We start from the raw sequence: 17,746 nt of genomic DNA, 5'->3' as shown, positions 1-17,746 counted from the left end.
GGTAGGTTTAGAAAGGTCTCTTAGGGCAAGACTTGAGGGATCTTAAATGTCATGATAAGACATTTGGGCTGGATTCCATAGGCATTGGGAAGCCATCGGAGGGCTTTGCAAGAATAGTAAAATGATCTACTCCTCATCTTCACAAAATGTTTCTGGAAGCAGTTGGGAGGAATGGGTGGGAAAGATAAAATATGGCTTAAACTAGGGTATTGGTTGTGCAGTTTAAAAGCAAGAGAGAGAAAAGGTAGTATTTGTATGTTTCAGTGTCTGATTAAATACAAGGAAAGGATAATTTGAAGGTAATTCCAAGAGTTTTCTATCTCAATAACAAGGTTGAATAGTGAAGTTATTAGCTGAGGCTGGGAGCACAGGAAAAGAGATTTGGAAGAGATCTGAGTGCTGAGTTTGGTTTGGGACATTCTGAAATCGGGTGTTAATACTGGATACACAGTCCACCAGCAAGCAGGATTTTGGTTGTGTTCTTAAAATTCATAGCGATATTTCCAAAATAAATATTTGATCTTATCACTTGGTCCTTGAATTCTTCAGTGGTTTCTTTTTTTTTTTTTTTGTGGTACATGGGCCTCTCACTCTTGCGGCCTCTCCCGTTGCGGAGCACAGGCTCCAGACGCGCAGGCTCAGCGGCCATGGCTCACGGGCCTAGCCACTCTGAGATATGTGGGATCTTCCCGGACCGGGGCACGAACCTGTGTCCCCTGCATTGGCAGGCGGACTCTCAACCACTGCGCCACCAGGGAAGCCCCAGTGGTTTCTGATTGTCCCTAGAATCAAGTCCTAACAGCACAGCATGGCATAGGAGGCCTTTGTGTTCTAGCACCTGTTGACCTCTCTGGCTATGAATCTTGCCATTCTGCTGTCTCACAATAGGGGTTTAGCATCCTGAAATATTTAATTCCCAAGCTGTGACATGATCTCTGTCTTTCAAGCCTCTTCATATGTTGGCCGCTTTGCTTATAAGCCCCTTCCACATACCCCAACCCTGGCTACCTTTGACTGGCTGCCTTCCACTAGGCCTTTAGTCTCAATTCAGATGTCACCTTCTCTCAGAAAATACCCTGAACCTTTTCTCCTAGAAGAGGAAGCTCTCCAGATGTACTCCTATTTGCTCACCTCTGTCAAAGCACAAAGGTGCTGTGTTAACCCTCATGTTCACGGCATCTAACATGGTGTTTGGAACACACTCTGTTGCAAGAAAGCATTGTGGCCTTTTCATATTGATAAAGTAGAGCCATTCTTATTTTAATACACTTTCAAATTGATAAGAGAATATTAGTAGAATTGCATCATCCCCTTAGACTGAGGAACACTGTAAACCCAATGTGTGATTACAGAAGAGAAGCTGGTATATGTTGCTCAATTCTGACTTCCCAGGATTTCTTCTTTGTGAACGTGGTCTCTGCAAAGTGGTTGTGTTGGTATATTGTGGGATGAAATTTGACATTAAAATCATGGGCACATTGATATTAGAAAAGCAGTTCAAGCAGAGAGGAGAAATCTAGTCAAGGCCAGGTTGTCAGGGATACAGGACTCACTGCAGTCAGGGAGATTGACACCTGCACTGTAGCCTTTGTTTATTTGATGTAGGGTTAAAAGGCAATATCCTCCCTGTGCAAATCAATGTGTCACAAGTAAGGCAGCCCAAAGGTCTCTAATCTAAAATTATTAATTTCATTAAAATTCATAAAATAAATAAGACATACATTTTAAATAGGCTAATAAAGTCTAAAATCATTAAAATGTCCTAACATATTATAATAACATTAATTTATTCAAATGTACAACTAAAGATAGATACCCCTTGGGGCTAAGACAGCGATGCATGATATTCTTCAGTCTGTTCCTGGGAATAAATGATACATTGTTTTTGAGCCTTAAGTGCCAAGCAATACAGTAAACCAATAGGTTGCTATAGCAGCATGTTCACATGTTCTCGCTGGTTTCTAGCAGTTCCTACTCCTCCCTCTTTTTACTTTTTTTTTTTAATTTACCTTGCACGTCTGTGAAAAGCCTAGATGAGGTTGATAATGTGCATGTAATTGATACTGAGTTTGGCACATCTTGAAATCATGATGCCATGATCCTTTCAGTCACTCTCCTAGATCTTTTCTTTAAAAATAATTTCCTGTAAGCTCAATATTTTAATATTTTCCTGCCCTCTGAGAGGAAATGTATCCGTTCTAAGAAACAGACCCTATCATTGAACAATAATAACACCTATCATATATCTAGTGCCTACTGCATTTGATATATATGTTTGTGTGTGTATATATATATATATATATGCATAGATATTACATTTTATACATTTAAAAAACATTCTTACATCAACACTTTGAGATTGGCTTCATTTTTCCCATTTCACAGATGAAAAAACTAAGCATTAAAAAAAAGTAAAGACATAATTCATTCAGTAGAACACGCAATAATTACTTACTGTGCAACTATTAAGTGCCCAGCGCTCTACTACATATTTAGAGTACAATGAATAACAAAACCAACCAGGATACTTGACTGAATGGAGTTACACTCTAATGGGAAATATAGAACATAATCAAAAGTCACACAAATATATGAAAACTTACAACTGAAATGGTGTTACAAAGAGACGTATTTGATGTTATAATCATGATTTGACCAAGTCAGAGAGAACAAAGTAACTCCATAGCATCACTAGAATTTGGACTTTAGAGACAATTCTGGACTTAAAAATGTTGCATTCTTGACACTCTTCTAGGTTTTATTTTTTTCTGTCATTCTTGATAGAGGGAGGTGAAAGCCCACTTCATGCTTCTCATCTTGGGACTGTGAGTAGTCTGAAAGGCTGACTCCATTGGAGGCTAAAGACACCTGCTGTAAGATGCTGCACTGATGGACAGAGTTAAGCCCATAATAGATGGTTAAAAGGCCTCGAGTCCAGGGAAATCTCCAGACAGCTGGCTGAACTGGACCCTACATTTTTGTTTGACTTTCTACCCCATTAGTTTCACCTTATGGATTGAACCTGGCTTTCCTGGCATGAATGCCACATAACACTTTGTTATTTAGCTCCACTGGTTTTATTCCCTGGTTTAACTTGATTTCCTTCAACCAACCATGATTTCTGACTTGTCTCTCCAAACTCAAATACAATATCCTGGTTTCTACTTGGTGATCTGAATATATCAATTGCTACTTTGGGAGGATACCAATAGTCAGAAGACCTGGATTTGAATTTTGGTTCTACCACTTATCAGATGGTAGAAAATAAATTTACTTAATTTTTCTAAATTTTTTTTCTCATCTGTAAAATGGGACTAATAATGCTTACCTCCTAGGATTGCTATGAAGATTAGTTGTTATACATTTGAAAATGCTTAAATGTCAGTTTTCCACACTCTTAACACTAAACTTTTTTTGTACAATGTTGAAATTTTTATGTTAGATTACTTCAGTCATAAATGTGTTGAGAATAGCTAACATTTTCTACATACATAAAGCATTCCTGCTCACACTGAAAAGACTAGAAATACAGTCATGAATTCAAAGCCAAATATATACCTAAGCTGGAACTTTATCACTGAGAGAGGCATTATAAGGTGTATTGTGCAAGGACCTATATGCCACCTCAGTGTCATCTTCAGATTTTCAGGTATAGCTAAGGCCCTTTAGATAGTAACTGTGTCATATTTGTCTTTTTTCCTTTGGTTCCTAAATCAAGTATAAGAGGCGTTTACTCATCATTTGATAACTAAATTAAAATTCATTTCCATTAAGACCATACCAGAGTTCTTACTATTACCCATGACTTTTTCTAAAGCTCTTTTTTTTGAGTTATATCTTTAGTTCATACTACTTCTTGGAACTCCCACAAGCCTGAAATCTAATGCTGGAAGTAACGTTCCTTTTCTTTGTAAATATAACTCTTATGACTCCAGAACTACTTACCTTCCCCTACTGTCTTCCATCTTTCCTATGCTACCACCCAAATATCAATTAATAAGACTGTATTCATCTTATCCAGTTGTACAACATGATATATTATTATCCTGTTCTTTTGCAATTCTAGTCTGATAAAAGATCTATTATCATTCAAGAACACCTCTCCCACTCTGATTTCAAGTTATTTTAATACAGTGTTGTTTTCTGACACACACATGTTTCCTATACCAACAATGAAGTTTTTCTGTGACTATTTGCACCTGAAAGTTTGTTTATCTAGAAATATCTATTGTTACTCCTGATCTGGGAAAGCAGATAATAAACAATAGTCCCAAAATGTGTAGTGAGGCTGGATTTATATAGAAAATGAATGAGGTCAGGTTTAGCTGCTCCATTTATTTTTGCACCCTCAACAATCAGTGCCAATGGCTATGTGGTCAGTTCTGCTGTTGTTATGTTGTGGCCATCCTAGATAGCTACTGCCTAAGAGAGGTTATGATTGTGAAGCTTGTTAACATTTCATGTGTCAGAAATAGAAGTACCGTCATTATTAGTATGTTTTCCACGTGGTGCTTCTGACTGACACTAAAAAATGTAAAGAACTATTCTAATTCAGAGCTAGTTCGTTGGTCAGGTTATGTCAGTTATGAGTTGGCTGCATCTGCTGGCAAAGCAAATAGCTTGCAGTGCACGGATTTATGAGACATTAGCAAAAGACAGAAGAAAGAAGAGGGAGGGCAATGGTATTCAGTATGTATCCTAGTCCATTTGAGCTACTATAACAAAATACCACAGACTGAGTAGCTTATAAACAAAAGAAATTTATCTCACAGTTCTGGAGGCTAAAAGTCCAAGATCAGGGTGCCAGCATGGTCCAGTGAGAGTCCTCTTTTGGGTCCCAGACTTTTCATTGTATCCTCGTATGGCAGAAGAAGCTAAGGATCTCTCTGGAGCCTCTTTTATAAAGTACTCATCTCAACCATGAAGCTTCCACCTTCATGACTTTTAAGCACCTCACAAAGACCCCACCTACTAACCCCATTGTCTTTGGGACTTAGGATTTTAATGTATGAATTTTGGGAGGACACAGTCAGATCATAGTGGTTTGGAACAAATTCCTATTGGAGGCAGAGGGTAGAGGACAGCAGAGTCCACAGTAATAGAAGAATCTTATATACATGGGGTCCACTGAATGGTAAAAATGCAAAAAATAGAAACGACCAGGCATTTCTAAGCAACCACTATATGTTTCTGATCTCCTGCTGAGGAAAGGAATGCCATATTTCATTCCTAGCTTATTAGAATTTGTTTCTCTCTTTTTGAGGGTAGGGGCTATAAGAAAACATCTCTCATTCTATAATCTAAGTCAGTATAAGAACCATTCTTTTATAACTTGAAAGAGTTAAGTATTTAGGAAAAGAGAGAATGAACTCCTAAAAAGGCAATATTCTGGATTTAGTTCCCTGGTTTCATTGCAAGGTGTGTTGTTAACTATTGCTTGAGTTGTCACTTTCAGTTTTCACATCACTGATACAAGGAAGTCTGGTTTCAAGCAAGTCTGGGATAAATATGAAAAATCCAGTGGGATGAGGGTCATCCTGTGAATAGGCTCATGTGCACATGCCTGAAGCCTGTCAAGGATTTTCTTTAACACAGAATAACAATTCAGTTTGTCAAATACATGTTTGATAAAAAAAAGAATGATTTTCTTTTCAGAAAATATAATTATATCCAAACATATTAGGATAAGTGTTTCATAAAAAAAAGCGTCATCAGTTAAAGAGCTCTTTTCTTATTTGTTTTTAGTCAAGGAGTGAAATTACATTAGGGTCATACATGATGGGATTTCTAGGCATGGTTCAATTTTTTTGTATCTAATACCTAAGGGTAGACGTATTCATCTTAAAAGGGTCCCCACAGTGACTAAACCACCCGCTGTTGTAAACACCTGTTTGTATATCTGATTCTTCTTGAAAGATCTTCAAAGATTATGTGTTGCCCAGCTTAACCCCTAATCACCTAATATAGAACTCATCTTTGTAGTAAGTAATAACTATTTTCAGAATTGGTTTAAATAGCTGAGAAACCCTCCATCTACCACTACCCCCAGGATCTCTGTAGGAAAATCACAGAAATACACCTTCCAGAGATATACATCATCTCAGAAGTCTCTCTCCCTCAATGTCAGCTTTGGAAATGCTGCCCCAGTCATCTACCAGGTGAAGACAGGTTCTTAAATGGTGCTTGATGAGTCAGTACTTCTAAAACTCCCAACTATGGATGAAAGGAAGCTTTGGACTCTTCCAGTCATCTCAGAGAGATAACGTCCTCTAGAGGAAGAACATTCCCCCAGAGAAGATGCTTTCCTTTTTTTATTGACCATAATCACCTGCCAGGCTGATCGCAGCAGCAGGAGTTGATGCTGCTAAAGTGTGACTGATGTGCCACTTTGGTAAGAATTCACATAACACTGCTGGACACGGGCCAGGAATGGGTCTGCATGCACAGAGCATGGATGCACTGCATGATTTAGCACCATCTGGGGCTTGCCTTCAGACACGTTAAAGGGCAGAGAATTGGAACCCAACTCAGAACGACAGCCATAAGGAACATAAGCAAACAGTGCTGTGAAGTAACTGATTACACTCCCTTGATATTTCCTCCCCAGAGCCTAGCCAAATGAAGACCCTAACTAATCTTTTCTCAATTCTTTAGTAGCAAAATGAATCTTGGTTTTGGGATATGGGGCACAAAAGGGATTTAATAGTCTTGGGAGTTGCTGAGTCCTCTGGAGAATGTAGCCATAGCAGAGACATGGGCAAATTGATTTAAGCCATAATGCTGAAGCTTGCAGGACAATGAAACTGTGAATTTTTATACATAACATATACTAATTGGTTAAAAATAAATGTATTGATGTGATGCAGAAAAGTAGGGAATAACCATTGTGGGATTTTAGCATAAATATTGATAGATTTGCAATATGAGACAGATGACTAAATGCTGTCATATCCTTGATATTTGATAACCTGTTTTCTTGTGTCAGAGTTGGAGGTCATTAGGTTTATTGCTCAAGTTAAAGTTTTTTAATATTTATTCAACTCAACGTTTTATTAATCTGATTAAAGTTTGAGATTTGGATAAGTCAAATTCAGCTATTACATGAAATACAAATAATTCCCAGATGATCAAGCATGGTTGCTTATTTTAATCTGCATTTAACTACAGTATATTTTATCTAAATTCAGGTGCAAGTCACATAACATAATGCAAAGGTGTTCAACCTAAACTCTCAGGGGAATGCCATTTATTAGCATCTTCATGATTAAATAAATATTTAGTACTAAGACTTGAACACATTAAAGAAGAAAAGCTAACTGCCATTTGAGCTATGAGCTTACATATCACATATTGTGATCAGCACATTTCTTTCACAATAAACTTTGGGGTTAGTTAGGGAGAAGTTATTATTTGGTTGGCATCTCATTATAGCAGAATTCATATTTAGAGAGAGAATTTTTTGACAGGGCCACTGAAGGGGACTTAACAATCCTTGTGTTGTGGGGCTGTCACCCGAACTCCACTGACCTATGAACTATGTATTATATATCCAAGATACCACTATTAAAGTGCTAGGTAGAACTCAAATATAAAATGAAGTATGTCCATATGGCCTTGCCTTTTAAGAAATTTAAAACAATTCAGTTTATTTGGGTAGACTCGTATGTATGGAAGCTGCTAGAGAGAACAACGCAAGAATATGGCTTTGGTTTTATAAATTCTACAACAATTTGGAGAGCAACATGTAGAGCAAGAGGCAGAGACAGAGAGAGAGGAGAGTCGTTTAAGGAGAGTAGAGTAGGAGAGATAGGACATAGGTCAGACTTAAATGAGGAGGGAGGAATCTGGTTCTCAGAGATAGAAGGGAATGGTGGCCATTGGGGGAAGATTCAGGAAAAGTGTGAAGCAAAAGCGAGACTGTCAAGCATTGAAAACAGTAGAGCTATGCCGGCCTATCTGAGAGTAGGGGCCTCTGCTGGTAAGTCTGGAGCGAGAACGTTGAGTAGTCAGGGTGGAATCAGGTAAAACTGAATCCTATATGGAGGCCCAGAAAGGTTAAAGGAGTTTCCGAAACACATTAGTAAAGTGTGACAAAGATAAGACTCAACTTTAAATACGATCCTCAGTATTATACTGCAGGCTTTTCCTAGGTTTAACAGCAAGTCATCTGTCTGGGTTATATCTACAAAGTAGCAGTAAGTGTTGACCCTGGACTCAGAACCATCCCACCACAGTTGTAGGATTAACTTTCATGAAAGTTACCTAATAATATCATCTGAGATGGCTAAGACATATTCTAGCCAACTTTTTAGAAATCATGAGTTTGTGTTTTTAAAGGAATCGTTATATTTAATTCCCTTTACTTTTTCTTGACTTTAACAGTTGAGATACCATTGCTGTAGTGTGTTTAATTTTCTAAAATACAAGTCAATGTATGAATAGGACATGTGGCTATCTAAGCTTTGTTTGTTATATAGCACAAATAATCCCATGGGAACAGTCTACCGCTGTCATACAACCTCTCTTCCCTAATATCTACTACTGTAAGGAAATATAATTGCACTATTATCATGTTATATGCTAACAGCAGCATGGTCAAAACTGTCTATGTGTTGCCATGACAACCCCATCTAAGATAAAAATGGTATTCACAACACGTATTTACCTAGAGTTTATTTTTGTCCTTTAGGCTCTTCAGTGGCCAACAAGGAATTATTATTCAGAATTTTAGCACAAGATCCATTCTCACTGTTACCAATGTGACACAGGAGCACTTCGGCAACTATACTTGTGTGGCTGTCAACAAGCTAGGCACAACCAATGCGAGCCTGCCTCTCAACCGTAAGTAACACAGGGTTGCCAAAATGCTCCCAGGGCCTTTTGGCTCCTATCTATAAAGCTCAGCCTGATGTGACATGTTCCTTACACAATATCCTTACACAGGAAATTTGGCCCCAAAATAATCAGCGTGTTGGAGAATTTTATAATCCCTATAGAATTCCATATGTGCTTAGAAAAATATCTTAGATCTGAGAAAAGGGAAAAATCATATAAATAATAGGATCCACTAAAAATGTCTTCTGACTGAAGACAGTTGGTTTGGTAGAATTTAGTTTTTGTTTTGTTTTGTTTTTAAAAATGTGTTATATTTCAGCATAGATTAATTTAGATTGAATTTACTCTTGGTTGGCTTTCTTTAGATGTTTATCTTGAGATAGTGAGAATTTCACATGCCATAAACAAGATAAAATAGTAAGTAAATGATCATGGACAAAATATTTTATCCACATAGATAATGTTTTTACTCAAAAGTGTATTTTGAAATACAACTTAAGGTTTTACTAAAATAGGTACTTTATTTCTAATGTGTCTTAGTTCCGAAGGACTAGAAATGAAAAAAGAAGAGCAAACACAAGGATTAGTGGAAGGGAAAGAAATATATGTTAATGTTTTCTCCTACAATTAGTTTTAGTGCTTTTCAGAAGCTGAGTAACCAACAAATTGTTATAACCATAAACTATTCTTGATTTTGAAGTGGAGTGTTTCTCAAAATGTTCACAGAAAACTATAGAGAATACGCGGTCTTTTCAGTTCCACAAAGTTATCTAAACCATACTGATCTTTGATAATTTATATTTTTATAGTAACCTGACATATGTATATTTATGTTATCATCCTGTGTTAGTAAGCTGTCTCTGAAAAATGAAAACACTGTGAGTTCATCACAAACATGATCATTTCTATTTTGCAGAAATGGGGAACGGGATATGTAATATCCTTACTGTTTAAAAACATACTATAATAAGAAGTTTCATGATTTATGAACTTTGAATTGCCATGATTTAAGAAACTCTGTTGTTAAATAAAATATATCAGTTGGTTGTTAATAGAAAATAATCATTTGAAAATGATTTGTGCTATATGTACTTTTAAAGCATCACATCATTTATTATTCCAGCTTAATATTACGAAGTATTTCTTAGTATCCCACACTCTGAAAGAAAAGCATTGCTTGCTGTGCAATAGCCAAAGTATAATATACTTGCTTAAGTTTCTTCCATGAGGATTATTTATTTTGTGTAATTATGAATAATATCATTGAAAATATTATAGAGCAATATGAATTCCAATTTAATGTAAATATTGATACTTCTTTTGGTATGTTATTAATATTTTAAATGTTTTAAATATTCAAGAACCTGAAGGAGTAAATGAATTAAACAAAATAAAGACAAATTTAAGGCTTAATAACACATTAACTTTTGCTATTTAAATTTCTAAATCACACTCTGATTTTCAAAACCGAAGCATTAATGACTGTGATGAATTAGGAACAATTATCACTGGTCTGTTTGCTTTACCCTGGCAACCTTAGTGCAGTCCTCTGGATATAATGCACGCTGAAAAGGCTCCTAAATGTGGTATCTTCAGAATGGACTCTAATTGTCTTCCTTTGCCACTGGCTTTCTGTAGGTAGAAGTGCTAAGAATTACTAGTGAAATTTGATTAATTCGTTAAGAAAGACCTGCAAATCTTGCCTGTAATTTTGAACACAGCCCTGAAGTTTGAAGAAATATCTGTATATTCAAAACTCTTGTATGACCTCACCGGAAACTCTTATTGCACTAAGCATTTCTATTTTTTACATTAATTACTTTTGTTAGTTTTTATCTCTCCACCAAATTATATTTGTTGAGAAGACAGTATCAATATCTGATTAATCATTTTATCTCCCATATCGTTATGCACAGTGTCTGCTATTTAATAGACAATTAGCAAATCTTTAGTGAATAAGTGAATTAGTTAAACATTGAATAAGTGATGGAATGTATCATGAATAAATGAATGAATGAACTGAGTTTTAGCTGTAGAATGTGTATTATAATCTCTAGCTATACAAGGCAATATCACAGTGATGACAACACTTGTTGTGAGCTTACTATAGAATAGATCCTATTCTAATCTCTTCATATGGATTTGTTCCTTTAATACTCACACAATCCAAAAAGGTAAATTCTGTAATTCCCTTCTTACAGATGAGGAAAACAAGATGAAGAGAGTTAAAAGCTTGACCAAAGTCAAATGGTTCATAAGTGACAAAGCAAAAATCTGAATCCTGACAGTCTGGGTTCAGGGCCTCAGCTTTTAACTTCTGTGTTTCACTGTCTCCCACTATGATAAACATAAAACCATCGATGGAGATAAATTTTATCATTTGCAACATATTTTGGAAAGATATACCTCTACATGTAACATGCTTGCCCTTCTTAGGGTTTTTATGAACTTAAATAATTTAGGGTGCTATTCTTCAATAGATAAAAACTCTATTTAAATAAATGTTTAGAAATAAACAACATCCACCAGATATAAAATTTAAGTAATATGAAAGATGAATGGGGTTAATGTTTGACTGAAAAATTATTAAAAATGAGACTCAGAGACATTTAAACACACATTTTTATGGGATTTTAAAACTCCTTGGAATGGTACAGTTATCCAACACAGGCATTGTAAGTCTTCATTGAAATCTTCAGCTTTCTTAAAGTTCTTATGAAACTAGCTGGAGAGAGCAATGTGTCCCTTAATAAGAATTCCTGTCGTATATTCACAAGGTCTGTGGATGGGAAGGTCTTCAACCTCTAAACTGATCCAAAACTAGTGGCCAGTCCTAAGCTGATCTAATATTAGCCTATGACCTGCTAAAGAATTTTAAAAAATCTTTTATTGACTATCAGCCCTTCCTATAGTCAAGGGAGTGTGTAAAACTAACTCGCCCATCTTGTAATCTAGGAGAAAAGAGTTAGGCTCCAAAGAGTCTGCCACATGTGTCCATGATGATATGTGGAACATACCATGAGTAAAAAAAAAAATCATATTTTCATGATTTGTATCCATGAATAGTTAATATGCTCAAAGAGAAGGTAATCATAAATGTGAATCTCCTAGTATAGTGCTTATACATAGCAAACACTCTATTGAGTGTTATCCACTGAGAATCAGGTCCCCATCTATAACTATTTAGGATAAATCCTGACTCTGTTACAATCTACTCCTGATTTGTAATAACCTACATTTTCCAGATCAACAAGAAAGCAAAAGGCAAGAAGTTGTAGTTTAGAGTTCTGCCATAACTAAGACCATCCAAAAAGGAATGTAGCACTTTTTGGTGTATAAATGTGTGTGTGTGTGTGTGTGTGTGTGTTTCACATAAAGGGAGACAAGCAGGTCATAATGTGAACCACAGTTCTACCGCATATAGTTGTGAGATTTTGAGTAAGTTACCTAAATGCCAAAGCTTCAGTTACTTCACTTATAAAATGAGGGCAATAATAGCTCCCACCTACGGGATAAAAATTAAATGGGAGGATGCATGTAAAGCACTTAACACTTAGCCTGGATCAAAGTAAGCATTGAATAAATGCTAGTCATTGTTATTATATCACATCCCCAAAGAACACTCAGTTCAATTGTTTTCAAAAACTATATATAGATGGCTGAACTTATTTGATGACTGACTGTCCAGTACTTTACTGAGGGTTTAGAAAGTAAGTTGTCATTGGCAAGCCAGGGAGAAGGCATGCAAATTTGATATAATGTCCCAACTCTAGCTCATAACTTAACCTCATCCCTTGCTCAGTGCATGAACCAGACTTTATGGCACTAATTCCAGGTTAAATATGATGTTCACAGCATAGAGGTTCAGACATCTAGGAGATTTAAAGAGTAAAGGCAGAAGTAAAACGATTGTTCTATGAGGCTCTGATCGTTTATTCAATAGCAATATTCATTCATCAAATATATATATTGACTGTCTACAATGTACAAAGCACTGTGCTAGATGTTGGAAAGAAAAGTATTCATAGAAAGGGAACTTCCTCAAAGAGTTCTCAAGTGAATGAGCGGAGAGGTACAAGAAACAGATAACTGTAACACAGTATAGTCAACAGTAGCATACAAGGGCAGAGAAGAGCCTCTTAATCCAGTTTGAGGGCCATGAAATGACTGTCAGCTAGAGTAGGTATATCACCATATGAATTATAACTAAGCTAAAACTCAAAATATTATTTTAGCCATCATTGTCTTATTTTCAAAGGCAGAACTTTGCAGAGTGCATTCAACAACAATCATGAGCACAATGTAGTGACACAGATGAAAGAATGATATACTCAGTCTTAATGACTCAGGGCAAGCTATAGAGGAGACCCTTGAAATAAGGATGTGATTGGGTTGAGCCTGGGTGTGGGAATGGGAGAGAGAAAAATACTCCTGTATGGAACAGCTCATGTAAAGACATGGCGGTATGAAGCAATCTGATACATTTGAAGACACGGTAGTATTTTAATATGGTTAGAGTAAAAGTTGGGAGAAGAGAATGTTAACAGATGAGACTGGACAAGTTGGGGGACTTAGGACAGAAAGGACTGCAGATGAGTTTGGACTTTATCCTTCTGGTTTTGTAGATCCACTGAAGCATTTTAATAAAGGAAGGACATAAACTGATTTAGTTTCTGAAACACTTTCTTAGGCAATGTGGAGAGCTAACTGCACAAAAAGAGTAACAGAGATGAGAGAGATAATTAGGACAGTTAATGACCAAATCTGAAGAGAATGGGAAGGAAATTGTGGGAATTTAGATAACTTCCAAAGTTTAGTTTGGGTGACATTAACCAAGCTAGAACATAACAGGAGGATTAGCCATTTTATATTTGGAGAGAAGGTGGAGATTGAAAAAGAGAAATGTTTTTAACTTTAGACATACTCAGTTGGAGGCAATGTCCAATAGGTAGCTGCACTTTATAAAGTCCAGAATGGAGATATGATCTGGAAGCTCTCAGCATGGGTGTGGTAGTTTCCACTCTGAGAGTAAATAAGATTTCTCTTGAAGGCCACGTGGAGTGAAAAGATGAGCAAAGACTGAAATCCAAGTAAAATCAGCATTGAGGAGTGAGGAGAGAAAGAGAAGCATCCTGTAGAAGCATGTGGATTCGGGGTGGATGGAGATGCCAGAGGAGGACAGTGCCACGGAAGCCATGGGAGTAGACCTGTCCGCAAGAGAGAGGGTCAGCAGTGTCTGATGCTACATCGGGCCAGAGAAAGTCTGAAAATCAGCCACTGTCTCTGACAATTGGCAGCTGCTGGTGATCTTTGCCAAAGCAGTTTCTATAGAAAACTGGGAGTAGAAGCCAGATTAAATTTAAATAAGTAGATTCAATTTAACAAGTTGATGAAGAAATAGAGACATGTGTACTAAATACTCTTTCTATAGGCTAGGCTCTGAAAGGAAGAACACAGACTGATGATCTGCCTTGATGCTTCATCAGCTGGCCTGACGTGGGCTTCTTTTCTGACAAATAGGCCTAATGGTCAGGTGTATATCAACAACTCCCTGACCTGCAAAGATGCAGCACTGTAGTCTTTGGTGAACAATACTTCGCATGCTTTTGCTTTTTTGCAAGCCTCCCTCATTCTGGTTTCTTAGCCTCTTTTCTCACATCTTTCTCGGGTCCCAGAGAAGCAAGAAATGGCTTTGATTTAATATGAAGTCACCTTAAATTCTTTTGCCTTCCGTGACCTATAGACTTTAGACTGTAATTGTAAGAGGAGCTGTCATTCTAAGCAGAGATGTCAGTAATTTCATCAATAGAATTACTTCAGGTAGAGAGTATATACTTTTTCAAGTAAGGGGAAAGCAAAATTTATGGAAAAAAACTATAGGAGAGCTAGTATACAATGAATCCCTCATCCTCTAGATTACGTGTCCAGAAATTTCTGAAGTATGTCTGCGTTATAAAAAGTCTCTTTGTGGGCTTCCTTGGTGGCGCAGTGGTTGGGACTCCGCCTGCCGATGCAGGGGATGCGGGTTCGTGCCCCGGTCCGGGAGGATCCCGCGTGCCGCGGAGCGGCTCGGCCCGTGAGCCGTGGCCGCTGGGCCTGTGCGTCCGGAGCCTGTGCTCCGTGGCGGGAGAGGCCGCAGCGGTGGGAGGCCTGCGTACAGCAAAAAAAAAAAAAAGTCCCTTTGTGAGAGAGAGGTAGAGAAAGAGACAGAGAGAGAGAGGGAGAGAGAAAGAGAAAATATTCTGCAGATCACTGTAGATCAGCCTCAGGGATCAATGCTTTAACAAACAATAATGGATGACAGCGTGTCAACTATTCATAGCAAAATTCCTTATTAAGTAAAAAATTTGGGATTCAGAATTATTGGGGATTTTATTATTATTTTTAAATCGTGTTTTTTGCTTCCTGAACGTGAGCAACTGAAAGAGATGATTCTTCTAAGTCTTCTCCTTAAAGAATGTGAACTGAATAGTCCCATCCTGCCATCTATGGGTCCAGTTCATCAAATGTGCATCATCATTTGATCAGTAATTTAGTTACCAGTAAAAGTCATTTTCATAAGTAAAACATGTATATGCTTTGTTTCCTACTTTCTCATTATAGGACACATATTATAAGGCTCAATCTAAAGGGAAATAAGGAAAGATAATTACTTAAGAAGGAAGAAATCTTAGAACTCTATATAAATAATATACTTAACATTTATATAGCTTTGGTTTAATACAGTCTTCTCATGAGACCTAATATGTGAAAGTATTTAGAACAACTCAAGGTTTAATATTAAGAAAATCTTTTCTTACAGTCTCAAATAGGTAACAATAATATTGCTACAATGCATGGTTGCCAAACCACCCTTTAATATGTTTCCTAAAGGTGGTGTCAAATATTTTGCTAGAACATAGGTCCTAATGACGCTACAGGGACTTATCTCCTTTTCTTGTGAGCGTGGGGTGTGTGTGTGCACACATATGCATGAATCTGCATTTATTCAAATAACAAAGTATTTATTTACCTCAGAAATATTACACATAAAATATTCAAAGGACTCACCAAAACTTTGTCTTTTCCCTCTCTTAGTAACGCTGTGGAGACAATAATGAAGTTCCAATTTTAAATGCTTTATACAATCAAGGGCTATTTAACTTTCTGGAAAATCTCTTCTCATTTTAGAGAATATTTCTTCCCAGTCTATTTAATTTGATGGACACCTCCTCTTTGAGATTAAAAAAAAAAAAAGTCAGTAGCTCTTATCCAAAGGGAAAATGAGAAGGACTATTGGAGAAAGAATGTGTGTAGCATAACAGTTTTTCCCTGTTTAGATCTGACTGATGCAGGCAAACTTTATTTTTTGACTGATTTGTTGAATATGGAACCAGCTGTGCCCTTGCAAGTAATATTTCAGCTCTCTGCTTGCTTCAAATGTCCCCACATGCCACTAAGCAACTGTATGCGCTCTCTGTTACTTTTGCCTATTATAATGAACCCTGATTTCATGTGAAAGGTGATACCATGAATTTGAATGATTCATATTTTAGATTGAAATTGATCTCCCCTCCTGCAACTTAAAAGAGATAGGGTTTTCATTTTGGTTGAAAGAGGCAGCAATAAATTTAGACTCGTTGATTATTAAAGACAGCATGCTATGTGAGCCAACTTGCTTTATCCTCACAGCTTTATGATGTTAATGGAAACCCTCTCTTGGATGCTCTAGCAATAAATATTTGACAAAAATTAGGTTTGCAGATACAGGTAGATTTTGATATAGCTAAATCGGCCTATCAGATGGCACTCTATTAAACTGAAATATACATGCACAGTCATAATCATCACACAAATAGTGAATGTATACAAATTTGCTGAAATGGAGTTATGAGTACAGCCAGAGGAGAATTTTTGCTCCCTGACCTCATACCTAGATCCTATGTATTCTCAAGAAGCTAGACACAAAATGGTCATTCATTGCCATACTTAAGAGATGATATCCAACAGTTTGAAGTCTTAAAGGATATTTGGTCCTGTACAAAACAACCACAAAAAAATTGGTCTACACTAAAAGGTCCTTAAAATTTGGTCCTATTCAAAACGTCCATAAGTGTATTTGGTCCTTTCCAAATGGTATTGGACAGGACTAAATATCAAAGACCTTTTGGCGTGTACCAATGTCTCATGGACATTTTGGACAAGACCAAAATCTGCTAAACAGTTGAAGCAGTTAGAATAACTGTTAAAACCTGTGGTGTTCCAGTTCATCAAATTGCTGCTAGTGAGAACCAAAAACAGATGCTGACAGAGCTTTTGTTATCCGTGTCAAATGGCAGAACTCTGGAGCTAGAGTAGGTCTCAGATATTACCTAGTCAAATTTTTTCAAACTTTTTAAAGCAATGCGTTGTTTCCACAAATAAAACCTTATGCAAACCCTTAATATAAAACAAAGATAAAATCGGAGTTCATTTGGTTGATTTGGAGGTAAATCTGGAAAATCCCATCTTTTTCCTTTATATCACAATGCATAGTGACCCGCAGGCCTGTCCAGAAAATTAGGTTTGAAATCTTCCAGGCTAGATCTATCCTTTTACTTTGTAGGTGAGGGGGACTGAGGCCCAAAGAAGGTGATTGAGAACCCAAAGTTGTACGTTGCACAGCAGATCTAGAGCTAGAACTTAGTTTTCCTGCTCTCATTCCAGTGTTCTTTCCACTCTCTAAGCCAACCACCAAAAGCTTTGGAATCAAACAGATCTGAATTGAAACCACAGTCCTGCGTGCAAGATGTTAGACAGTTCTCTCAAACCCAATCTTTAAACTTCAGTTGTCTCACCTACAAAATAGGGTAAATAACTTATTCTTATAGGGTTGTTGTGATGATTAATTGGGATAGGATATGTAAAATGTTGTATAAAGCACCTAATCCAG

General features: G+C 36.9%; 1 protein-coding gene across 1 annotated transcript in view; it reads left to right on the top strand.

Moving 5' to 3' along the window:
- The window catches only part of NEGR1 (neuronal growth regulator 1), a 909,858-nt gene that overhangs the window by 721,507 nt on the left and 170,605 nt on the right, over positions 1-17,746 (top strand). The window contains exon 6 of the mRNA XM_060005942.1: positions 8,690-8,841. Within this exon, the coding sequence (XP_059861925.1) occupies positions 8,690-8,841 (152 nt within the window). The remainder of the gene's footprint in view (positions 1-8,689; positions 8,842-17,746) is intronic.

This window comes from Delphinus delphis, chromosome 1, assembly GCF_949987515.2.
Source record: "Delphinus delphis chromosome 1, mDelDel1.2, whole genome shotgun sequence".
NCBI lineage: Eukaryota > Metazoa > Chordata > Mammalia > Artiodactyla > Delphinidae > Delphinus > Delphinus delphis.
The sequence above is the reverse complement of the archived record's forward strand: the minus strand, read 5'-3'. Positions and strand labels throughout refer to the sequence as shown.